At 40.1% G+C, this 11,922-nt stretch overlaps 1 protein-coding gene across 1 annotated transcript; it reads left to right on the top strand.

The window, feature by feature from the left end:
* Positions 1-851: 851 nt before the first annotated feature.
* Positions 852-1,208, top strand: LOC117023129 (histone H2A-Bbd type 1-like). Its single transcript, XM_033107618.1, has one exon. The coding sequence runs from the start codon at positions 852-854 to the stop codon at positions 1,206-1,208; it is 357 nt and encodes a 118-aa protein (XP_032963509.1).
* The last annotated feature ends 10,714 nt before the right edge of the window (positions 1,209-11,922 follow it).

Raw genomic sequence — 11,922 nt, 5'->3', positions numbered from 1 at the left:
TGGATAAACAAGTGGTACATATATACAGTAGAGTATTACTGAGCCTTAAAAAAAAAAAAAAAAAAAAAGTAAAATCTTACCATTTGCAGCAATATGGATGGACCTGGAAGATATTATGCTCACTGAAATAAGTCAGACTGAGAAAGACAAATACCATATGATTTCACTTATATGTGGTTTTAAAGAACAGAATAAAGGAGGAAACAAAACAGAAATAGACTCATAGATACAGAGGGAAAAAACTGATGGTTGCCAGGGGCGAGGGAGCTTGTGGGATAGGGGAGAAGGTTAAGGGATTAGAAAGTACAAATTAGTAGTCACAATATATACAGTCAAGAGATATGAAGTACAGCATAGGGAAAATTGTTAATGGTATAATAGTTATATATGATGTCAGATGGATAGAAGACTTGGTTGGTGAGGTTATCACTCTGTGAGGGGTGTAAATGTCTAATCATTATGTTGTTTTATACCCCTGAAACTAATTTTTTTAAAAAAAGAGGGAAGCATATGAGTGATACCCTTTTTTTTAAGTTAAAAATTTTAATAAGAAAAGGGATATTTAAATGTACAAATGGAAGCAAAATTGGTTTTATTACAATGTGACAGAGGAAGCAAATGGGTTAGCAGGGAGATCAGGTTCATATCACAGACATGCCTAGGCCAGTTCTGATCAGGGCCGAGTGGTCACCAATGACATCACAAAGTCTGAGCTGTCACAAAGGCATCTGCTTGACCAATGAGAGGCAGGAGCACGGATACAGTGAGCAGGGATAAGCACTGGTATTTTGAGAGGCCCAGGCGAGCCGGACAATCCAGCTGGGCCGATCTGGGCAACACCCAAAAACACAATGCCTGGGAAAAGAAGACGCCAACACTCTCATAGGCCTAAAAAGCACTCCCTCTCCCGCTCCACAAGAGCCGAGCTGCAGTTCCCGGTTAGCCGCGTGGACCGCCTCCTGCGAGAAGATAGAGAAGATCGCTATTTCCAGCGCCTGAGCTGGAGCACACCTGTTTTCCTCGCTGGCGTTATGGAGTACCTTACGGCCAACATCCTGGACCTGGCGGGCAAGGAAGCCTATAACCACCGAAAGACGCTCATCACCCCAGAACACGTGCAGACAGTAATGGACAGCAACCACCTCAGCCACATCTTTGAGGATGACACCAACCCTCAGGTTGATGGGATGCCCCGATTCAGGAAGTAGTGGTGATTCCTGAGTCCCAGAGCCTGGTGAGACCTCATCAACAGCTTCATCTAGTCCCCCAAATTACCCATATGTGAGGGAGGCCTTCCACTGTCAGCACTTGCTATTAAAGTGTTTAAACTCAAAAAAAGAAAAAAAGAAAAAAAAAAGAAAATTGTCATTATGTCCTCCTGATTTAGCGAGTAAACTGTAAGAGAAGTGCTGGTCTTCAAAATTTGGAAACTAGTTTCTGGTTACTTTAGAAAAGTAACCAGCCTCTCATACTACTTTCTCACCTTGTAATAGAAATATGTAAAATTCATAATTATTTTACATTAGTTTTATTGGAATGGAATGGCCACATATAACCTAAAACTGCCTTTCACCTTTACTGTATAATAAATGAAATATAACTTTCATTCATATAGTCTGTTTCTAGATACAAAAGACGTTACACAATCTCATTTAATTCTATTGACAACACAGAACAGCATCATGATACTCATTTTAAAAATGAGGATACTGAGTTTCAGAGAAATCGAGATTTTTCTATGAATTGTATTTATTATAAATTTAAGTCACAAAAATTATACATAGTAGAGCTAGAACTCAAACCCAACAATCCTAGATCTCACAATTCCAGTCAGCTTGGCACCCTTAATACCCCACCTTAAATCGTCCTCAACCATGGATAAAGCCATAGGCATCATATTCACCTGTCCAGCCTAGACTTGCTCTTGGTCTTGCTAACCCTGATTGCAAAGCCTACACTGCCCTGTTAATCTGTGCTGTGACATATCAGCTCTCCTTGGCTTCTGAGACCTTGTTTTTCATCCTTCCCAGGAGACATCAAACCTGGTCCCTGCCCCATCACTTCTGGCTTTGGCTTCCCTGCTATACTTGGTCAAGAATTCAGCATCTTTCCACTTTCACATTTTATATAATCTATTCATGCATATATATGCATAGTGGGCTCTTACAAAAAAATTACTCCTCTGTCATACACTTTAAATCCTTCAACATATTTTCCAATGAAAATAATTCTCATTTTAAATCCCAACCAAAACTAATGAAAGGGTTTTTTGTGTATATTTTCCCCACCTAAATAGGTTGAGATTTGCTTTGCTTTCTGCTAGGTCACACACAAACGAGTTTGGACAAATGAGTTCATGAACTCATCCTAGAAATAGTGCTACATACCTCATTGCTGAATATCACTACAGTCACATTCAAAGTGCTCCCCTTGGGAAGCTATGCACCAATGCCAGCACCTAGTCAACCCTTCAAAGCAATTTTGGAACTCTTTTTCTGGAATGGCCATCAGAGCTGCCGTCGTATTACCCTTGATGTCCTGAATGTCATCAAAATGTCTTCCTTTCAATATTTCCTTTATCTTCAGGTAAAGAAAGAAGTCATGGGGGTGGGGCAGATCAGGTGAGTTGGGAGGGTGTTCCAACACACTTATTTGTTTACTGGCTAAAAACTCCCTCACAGACAGAGCCTTGTAAGCTGGTGCATTGTCCTGATGCAAGAGCCATGAATTGTTGGCGAAAAGTTCAGGTCGTCTAACTGGTCATGCAGCCTTTTCAGCACTTCCAAATAGTAAACTTGGTTAACTGTCCAGTTGGTATAAATTCATAATGAATAATCCCTCTGATATCAAAAAAGGTTAGCAACATCACTGAAAACAAGTTCGTAAACTTAATCTTCAAACCTCGTACAATCGGTCACAGTGATCCTCTACAACTGACATTTTACCACCTGTGTTTTATAGACAAGTCTGCAGCTCAACAACAGGTGTCAACAGAAGTCAACAACTGTAAACACTCCCTAGAGTCAAAAAATATGCCACAACTCATAAGGGACGTCAATACACTTTGCCTAACTAATCTAATTCTTCTCTGGATATATCTCAGGCAGCACAGAGGTCATATCATGTGCTGGCATTTATGTGGTAAACTGGGAAAAGTACAGGACAATGTGGCAATTCATTTTTTGCTAGACAAGTAATAGTAGTCCTATCCCTAGCCCTAATCTAGGGATTTGATAAGAAAAGCCTTTTTCAATGGTCATAATGTTTTGTAAGTCTGGTAGAAAAATTCAGACTGAGATGATCTGTCAGAAATGAACCTAAAATTTTCCCAACTTGTGAAGTATTATGAGGGCCAGTACATTTTATTATGTTAGAGAACTTTTTTTTATTCAAACAAATACTTCTAAGGGCAAATATCATGCCTGGACATCTGTTGCTTCCTCCCTATGTTCTAGCACAACGCCAGGTACTTAGATCATGGCACAGTGAAAGACGCTTGGCCTGGAAGTCAGACAACACGCTTCCCGCTCCAAGCCCCACCTTTACCCTAGACACTGTCTTTTCACTTCTTCTGACCTCTGCTTGCTCATCTGTGGCATGAGGGGAATAGCCTAGATGCCCTCTTTTAACTCTAACTTGTGTTTTCCTGACTTCCTTCAACCCATGCGCATTGACAGTAACAGGCTTATGCAAATAACGTTCCCACCCTCTTCTTAGGGCTCCAGGGTTGGTAGAGTTCCTTTGTGCAAACTTGCTAGGAGGGTTTTCAATTGGTCAAAGACACCTTACAAAAGTAAAATAACAGAAAACAGTGTAGAAAATAGTATCTGTGTTGCAGCCAGTGGTTTAAGCCAAGCTTGGGTATTTGCTCATTGCCACAAAGAAGGAAAACAAATGGAAGCGAAACGAATTGAAAAGAAAAATAGAACTGTTATTACCATGGGCCAGTGGCTTTCTTTATCAAATCGTGACAGGCCTCTTGACCCCAATTTTCCCAGACTCATAAATGTTTACTGTGATGAATTAGGTAGCCCTATCTGATAACTGAGAACCTGGCTTGGTTTTGTAAATGTCCACTCGTCGGTATTTATCACTTTTGAGCAAAAAGCTGATAGCAGCAGAGCATTTGGTTTTCTAGACAATTTCTACTATTCTATTCTTCAACTCTAGGAAGAAAACACACACACACACACAGTCAGTTTGGCCGGACACAATAATCAAATGATATGCATTGCTGTACTCTTCTCATGGAATCCCCATGATGTTATTAATCCCAACTCTCAATTGTCTTTATAAACTATCAAGCATATATTAAACTATTAAGAAGCCAGACGGTTTTTTATTTATCCAGCTATGAGGGCCGACAAACACCTATAAAGTCTGCTCTTCCTCTAATATTCCTGCTTCTTCCAATGTCACTGCTATTGTCTCAGTTACCAACGCTTGAAGTCTCAGCATTTTAACTGAATTTTCCCTTCTCCAGCTTCCAAATCTAGTTATTTGATCCAATCTCTTAGTGGCAACCTCCAATATTTTTGCAAGTCACTCTGTCTTCCCCACTTCTGCTATCACTCCCCTACTTATCCCACAATACATCTTGCCTAGATCATTAAAAAGACTCCTATTTTTCTCTTCCTACCTTGTCTCTTCTTTCTCCAGTCCATCTTAAATACAGACACTTTGGGAATAATCTTCCCAAAGTACATGTCACAACTCTAATCAAAACTTACAACTCTTTTTTACCTACAGAATAAAGTCCCAATCCATTTAGCCTGGGATTAAAGGCCCATTGGTCTATATTTCTGAAATATGCTGTCGATAAAATACCAGTTTGGGTTTAATTAGCTTTGGCTTAAGTTTTGGATTAATTGGTTTTGAGTTAATATTATGTGTCAATTTGGCTAGGTCATGGTACCCAGATATTTAGTCAAACATCATTCTAGATGTTTCTGTGAAGGTATTTTTTTAGATGATATTAACATTTAAATCAGTAGACTTTGTAAAGTAGATTATCCTCTATAATGTGGGTAGGTCTCATCCAATCAGTGGAAGGCTATAATAAAAAAAGACAGACCTGTCCTGAGGAGGAAGGAATTCTCCAAGTAGACTGCCTTTGGACTCAAACTGCAGCACGGGCTCTCCGCCTGCCAGCCTGCCCTATAGATTTTGGACTTGCCAGCCTCCACAATTGTGGGAGCCAATGCCTTAAAATATCTCTCTCTGGCACTCTACCCCCGCCCCACCACCACAACTGCCTATTGGTTCTTTTTGTCTAAATAACCATAATTAATACTATATTAGTTTAATGCAAAAAAAAAAAGCATCAGTGCACAAATATATTCAGGAAATGCTAGTTTAAACAAGATAGAATGCATTTCTTTATAGCCTTATAAATCTAATAATGTTCTGAAGTGCACCCTGATACACCAAGTCATTCTAGTTGTGTCCTCAAAATGTGTAGGAAGGGAAAAAGAGTCAATGATACGATGGTTATAGTTCGAACCAGTTAGAAACACAACTGCTTGGTTATGAACGATGAGATTTGACAATAAGTTAAATTATTCTGCACAATAAATGAATTGTAGACTGAGAGTTGTCTTTTGCTGTCTATGCAGGGGATTTGAGAACCTTTGAACCTGTGTCTCTAAATGAACACAGCCAGGGGCAGACCCAGGATTAGAACAAGAGTCCTATGCCATGCTTGACTCAGGAGGTGAGGATGCAGACTAAACATGGGCGAGACGGTGAAGGAGCAGGTGAAAAAATACTGGCTGGAGATCCAATGAGAAATTAGCCAGGCAGAGTCCCCAAAGAGGGGATTATCCACAATGAAAACTAGTTCGCTGTAGAAAGAAAAGGGGATACACCATCTCTGAAACAAGAGAAGGAGCTCAGAGATGGAAAGTAGCATGACAAACATTTTGAGGAAGAGAGGAGCAACGTTGAAGAAACATGTTAAATGGTTTCATCTTTCAGCAAAGTAGCAGTTTTAGAAAGAGGGAGAGGAGACTTCAGATTCCAAGCCTTGATGTGACTCCTAGCTCTATGGTAGCACGAGCTATTTGTACAACTGAGACAAGTTACTTTCCTCCACTGTACTTAGGTGGAATATGGCATGTAGTGAGAAATCAATGAAGGTTATTACCACTGGTGTTGCTATAATGGAGCTCTAGTCTTATTGAAATGTTTAACAAATGATTTATGTAGTGCTTACTATACACCAAACGTGATTCAAGAAGCTTTCCAGGGGCAGCCGGTTGGCTCAGTTGGTCAGAGCGCAGTGCTCCTAACACCAAGGTCGCCGCTTCAATTCCCACATAGACCAGTGAGCTGCGCCCTCCTCAACAAGATTGAAAACGACTTGACTTGGAGCTGATGGGTCCTGGAAAAACACACTGCTCCCCAATATTCCCCAATAAAAATTAAAAAAAAAAAAAGAACCTTTACAAATATACCGTACCAAATCATGATAGCAACTCTATCAAGTAGATATGATTATTATATTCCATTTCACTGATGAGTAAATTAGGGCCAAAGAGGTTAGGTATCCTTCTGAAGATAATAGGCAGCATATAAATTGGATAAAGAAGTATGTTCCTATATGCTGGAAGCCAAGTATCTTTATCCCCAACTGGAGGCTCAACAGATTTAAGCAATTAGTTATGCCCTCACTGGCAAGAAAGAGAATAAACTTAAAGATATTAAACAAAATTGCTGTAACACATTCTCTAATATGATGTCTAAAAGTCAAAATACCAGTAGGGGTATTCACATTTTTTAGTATTCTAGGAACATAAATCCTCTTCTATTAAGCCTGTTATTTAATTTTTAACAGAAGTTTCTAGACATCTACAATATATAAAAATAGAGGCTCTCTGTTGTGCTTACGCATGAGATAACAAAGTTTATATTTTAGGACACAGTGTCTGCTCAAAACCTCTTCAAAGTGTGACACCTAATTGTGGTTCACTAACATGTAAGTTCACACATGCAAGGATCTAAGAAGGTTTTAGAACAAATTTAAAAATTATTAACACTTGCCATAACTATCCTAATTTTGTATTTGACTTTGAGAGTTCCAAGTAAACTCACATACACACATGTGGCTCTCACGGGCAAAGTGACACAGTGGGAAGGAACGCAGCTTTGGAATTGAGAAAATCTGGGTTTGACGCTTCTCCTCCCTGATGCTGGCCTGCTATGTCATGTTGAGAAACTTTAAATACTTGAAGGCTAAATTTCCTCATGTCCAAAAATGAGAATAGTATTAGCTATACATGTTTTACACTATTAAAATAATATGTATAAAAATCTTCAGCACTATGCCTAGCTCATTTCAGGGGAAAGGGTCGACCACAATCTACTGGGAGCTGAGTTCTCTTTGCCAATTTTAGCCAACCTCACTTTTTCTGGGCCTGGAATTTTAAAACATGAATTGACTCAAAAGTGTGCCCAAGAAAACACTCAGTGACAATAAAGCCACCATTCACATTGTTCATGTTCTTGTGGTGGAAAAAATATTGTGATCTTTAAGTTTTATTACTGGTGGAAAAGAAAGTGCCTGTTTCACATTGACTTCTCCTTGTGCCGTGTCTTGACATCTCTAAATATCTGTACTTCAAACTGAGATCAAAACTCAGTTTTATTCGGGGAGGCCACAGATTTGAATTTTATATGCCAAAGGGCACAGAAAACAGGCCCACACCTCACCTTCTGGCTGCAGAACCAACACTATTTGCACAGTAGCTTTAAAATAGTGAGGGCTAAATGCCAGGCAGTATCCTGGATTGGATCTTAGAACAGAAAAAAAGGACATCAATGGAAAAGTAGTAAAATTTGAAGGAAATCTGGAGTTAAGTTAGTATTAACATACCAATTTTTTTTTTTTTTTTTTTTTTTACTTCTGACAAACCTAACGGGGTTAATCAAGATGGTAACATTAGGGGAAACTGAGTGAGAAGTATATAGGAACTCTCTTCTTTACTATCTGTGCAACTATCCTGCCTATCTAACATTATTTCAAAATCAAAAGTGTTTTACAAAACGAATTTGTAAGAGGAGCTAAGTTTCTTAATGTTGAAAGAGGAAGTTACAAGTATGGAAAGGGGAAAGACTAGAATGTAATCTGTGTGATTGGAATTGGAGGGACAGTCATTTTTTTCAGGGAACACCATGACCTGTTGCTTTGAGGTACGTATCCAAGTCATGTAAAAGGACCTTATAATCCATGCTAAAAATGTTGCCTTTTTTCCTTAGGCAACTGATCAAAAGCTGTGATCAAGTTTCCGGTCTCCACCAGCATTGAGCACAGTGCTGGGCACACTTAGGAGATAGCCTGGGTCCTACCTGCATTTTGGGGATAAGTTGGCTAGAAACAGCGCACTAAGGAACAGAGTCCTGGATGGAGGTGGGGGGAGGTTCCAAGGGCTGGGCCTAGTCAGGAATCAGAATCATAGGGAAGTGGGAATTTGGGGTGTCACCAAAGCAATAGAGAAACTGAAGTGGAAAGTATGAGTCAGATTCATCTGATCGGGAGTTTATCTGTAAACAGAAAATACAGACAGTGAGCCCCAAGAAATCCCACAGGAAAGGTGACAGCACAGGCTCTTAAGGAGTTGTGCAAAGCTGGGCAATGCTCACACAATCCTCACTGATGACTGAGATCAGGAAGCTCTCTGGGCAAGCCAAAACCCTGAGCTGGTGATTACAGAAGCTGAGACTTTATACAGGCAGGGTATTTGTGATGCTCAGTCAGTGTCCTCAATACATTACGGAGAACTACATCCTAATCCAAACTCACCTCAAGTCATTGTGTGAACTCAAAGACATTTCACCTCTCTGGACCCAAGGTTGCTTTTCTGAAAACCAGAGTATTAAGCTAGTTCATCCCTGAGGTCCCTTGTAACACGGGTACTCTATGATCTGTACATTTGTAAAAGCATGAAAAGTCTTGTCATGAATAAACCGGAAGAGTCTGCTCTGGAAATCCAGGCAATATGAGAACAGCAATGAACAAAACAGGTAAAGTCCCTGCTCTCACAGAGCTCTTATTTCAATGGGAAAAACAAAACAAATAAATACAGTGTAATGCCAGGTAGTGACAAATGCCATAAAGAAAAAATAAAACAAGGAAAGGTAGGGGCTATTTTAGTTTCAATGACCAAGGAAGGCCACTTTGAAAAGGTAAAGTTTGAGCAGAAACATGAATAAAGTGAGAGAGTAAATAAGCAAAGATTTGGGGAAAGTAATTCTGAGAAGAGAGAATGGCATGTGCAAATATCCTGAGGTGAGAGAATACTTTGAATACTCAAGGCAGGTGTGACTACTCCAGCGCTGGGGGGGAAGAGTGGAAAATGAAGGCTACGAGTAAAGGCAAGAAATGATGGTAGTTTGAACTAGGGTTATAGAAATAATAACGCTATATACCAGCTACTTTTTAGCACTTGTCTTAACTCATTTAATCCTCATACAACCCTGTGAGGTTAGTGCTTTATTACGTCCACTTTAGAGACAAGCAAGGCAGAAAGAGGTTAAAGAACTTGCCCAAGCTTACCCAGCTAGCAAGTAGAGAAACCAAGCTATCAACAGAGGCAATCGGAGGCTGATGAGAAGTGCTCAGAACCAGGATGAATTTCGCAAGCAGATTTAACTGGATTTGCTATTGGGTTGGATGTGGGGAGTGAGAGAAAGAGAAAATCAGAGATGACACCAACTCCTCCACCCTTCCTTGGTCTTACTTCTGCAAATACTATTTTGGGGTGATATGCCCCAAGGAGGCATACCCACAGTCTTGGAGCTGTCAGTTCTTTAACTTTTCTTTTATAAGCAAGAAAGAGAACTTTTTCAAGTAAATAAGACACATAGCAAAGGGCACACGAGCTGCTCACCTTAGCTAGGGATTCAGTTTCATTATAGTGGGCCCCTATCATTGCAGAATTCTATATTCACAAGGCTACAGTGTCAGATTGGGAGCAGGACCCAGCTTTCCCCGCACTGTGCAGATCTGCAGTACATCTAATAGAGGCACAAACTGTGTGAGCATTGGATAAGTCACAGCTGAATGTGAAACAGCTCTTTATCTTACAAAGATGTCTTGTTAATTGTTGGGTTTCAATGTCATCAAAAGATAGAAAAGAAAAGAAAGATAAAAATCTAGGTGATGAAGAATCGTGCTATAAAAGCCTTAAAGTCACCACTCCATTCCTGTACAAAGATACAAAGTACATTGTATCCCTAGAAGTAATTTCCCCGAACTCTTAGATATCAACAGAAAATTGAATAAAAGTCCTCAAAACAGATTAATAGCCCAGTGTCAACATAGAACAAGGATGGCAAAGAGGTTTTATCTTGAATGTCATCGATAAGGCTTGGTAGTGTCTGCCTAGAGGCTCAGGGATAAAGCACCATGATCAATTAGTGATGTCTGCCAAGATGCGGGAGCAAGAATGGATGCATGCCTGCCAAGTATTTCCATCTGTTTTCCAAAGGGAGAATTCTAACTACTAAAGTTCTTCACCTAGAGTGTGGGCTACCCTGGGATATAGTTTCCCTATCACTGGAAGTACGCATTCAAGGGAGGCTGCTGGGTCAGTCATCATTAGTACTTCCAGTGATTCCATCCACAGATGCTGACAGTGATTATCTTTGGGGGTTAGGAACGTGGGGTGACTTTAACAATCTTCTTCATACTTTTATGCATTGCCTGAATTTCCACAATACAGTCATACTCGTATGTTATTTTAAAATAACATGCAGTCACATGTTATTTTCATAACTAGATAAAAAGCTGTTTATATGTACTTTAAAATTAAGTATTTTGAGGGAAAGAGCTCTCTTGGCATGAGGTCTGAGTGAGAAAAAAATCATGGCGGCAGTAATTGCTCTCTAATTTTGAATGTCTCTTATAATTGAATTCTTCGATACAGAGGATTTACCTCTAAGACTTTTCACGAAATAGAATTCCATTCATAGTGTATAAGACCCAAGTATCAGTTCTGTAAGAAACTGATAGAGAGAGAGAGTTATTGGGGGAGGGAGGGAGAATAAATTAGGAATTAGGAATAGAAAAGAAGGCACAAGTGGAATTTCTGTAAGGAAACTTTAACAGAAGGACAGAAAGCTAAGGGACTCACAGGTCCTATTCTGTCAGAAGAGTAGGAAAGGAGCAACCTCGATTCAGGCACGAGGTCGTCCTGGGCAGTGTTGAGGCAACACAGCCCTGAACATAGAGGCTCTCTGAGCAGCAGTCAGAAGCACAGGCTCTCATGTCAAAGTGCCTGAGAGGGGACTCCTAGGTCTGCTCCATGCTGAATGTGTGACCTTAGGTAAGTCATTTAATCTCTTTGTGCCTGTTTCCTCATCTGCAAAATGGGGATAATGACTACTCCCACCTCAAAGGATTGCTGTGAGGTTTGAATGAGTTTCCTTAGAACAGTGCCCAGGATACAGTAAGAATAAATACTCAAAGCATTTTAGGTTTGTTTTTAAGAAAAATAAAATTGAGAAATAACTATAACAAGGAAATTAAAATCATAATCTCTAAAGTCTTTTCCATATCAAACATCAAATATGCTTTTGTGTCTGTGGTCAGGGTGGACATAGGAGACTGATCAAGAACAGCCACAAAATTGGGGTGGCAGGATGACTCAGTTGGTTAGAGCGCGAGCTCTGAACAACAGGATTGCGGGTTCAATTCCCACATGGGCCACTGTGAGCTGCATCCTCCACAACTAGATTGAATGAGCAGCCGGAAGCTGAGCTTCTGGAGGGGTGGCCAGATGGCTCAGATGGGTTAGAGCATGAGCTCTCAATAAGGTTGCCAGTTCAATTCCTGCATGGGATGGTGGGCTGCGTCCCCTGCAACTCAGATTGAAAATGGCGACTGGACTTGGAGCTGAGCTGCTCCCTCTACAACTAGATTGA

Source organism: Rhinolophus ferrumequinum, chromosome 6 (assembly GCF_004115265.2).
Source record: "Rhinolophus ferrumequinum isolate MPI-CBG mRhiFer1 chromosome 6, mRhiFer1_v1.p, whole genome shotgun sequence".
Lineage (NCBI taxonomy): Eukaryota > Metazoa > Chordata > Mammalia > Chiroptera > Rhinolophidae > Rhinolophus > Rhinolophus ferrumequinum.
Note: the sequence above shows the minus strand (reverse complement) of the source record. Positions and strands in the feature narration are given on the sequence as shown.

What these genes read in the sequence shown, in the direction of transcription:
- LOC117023129 (XM_033107618.1), top strand. Translation starts at nt 852, where the DNA reads ATGCCTGGGAAAAGAAGACGCCAACACTCTCATAGGCCTAAAAAGCAC.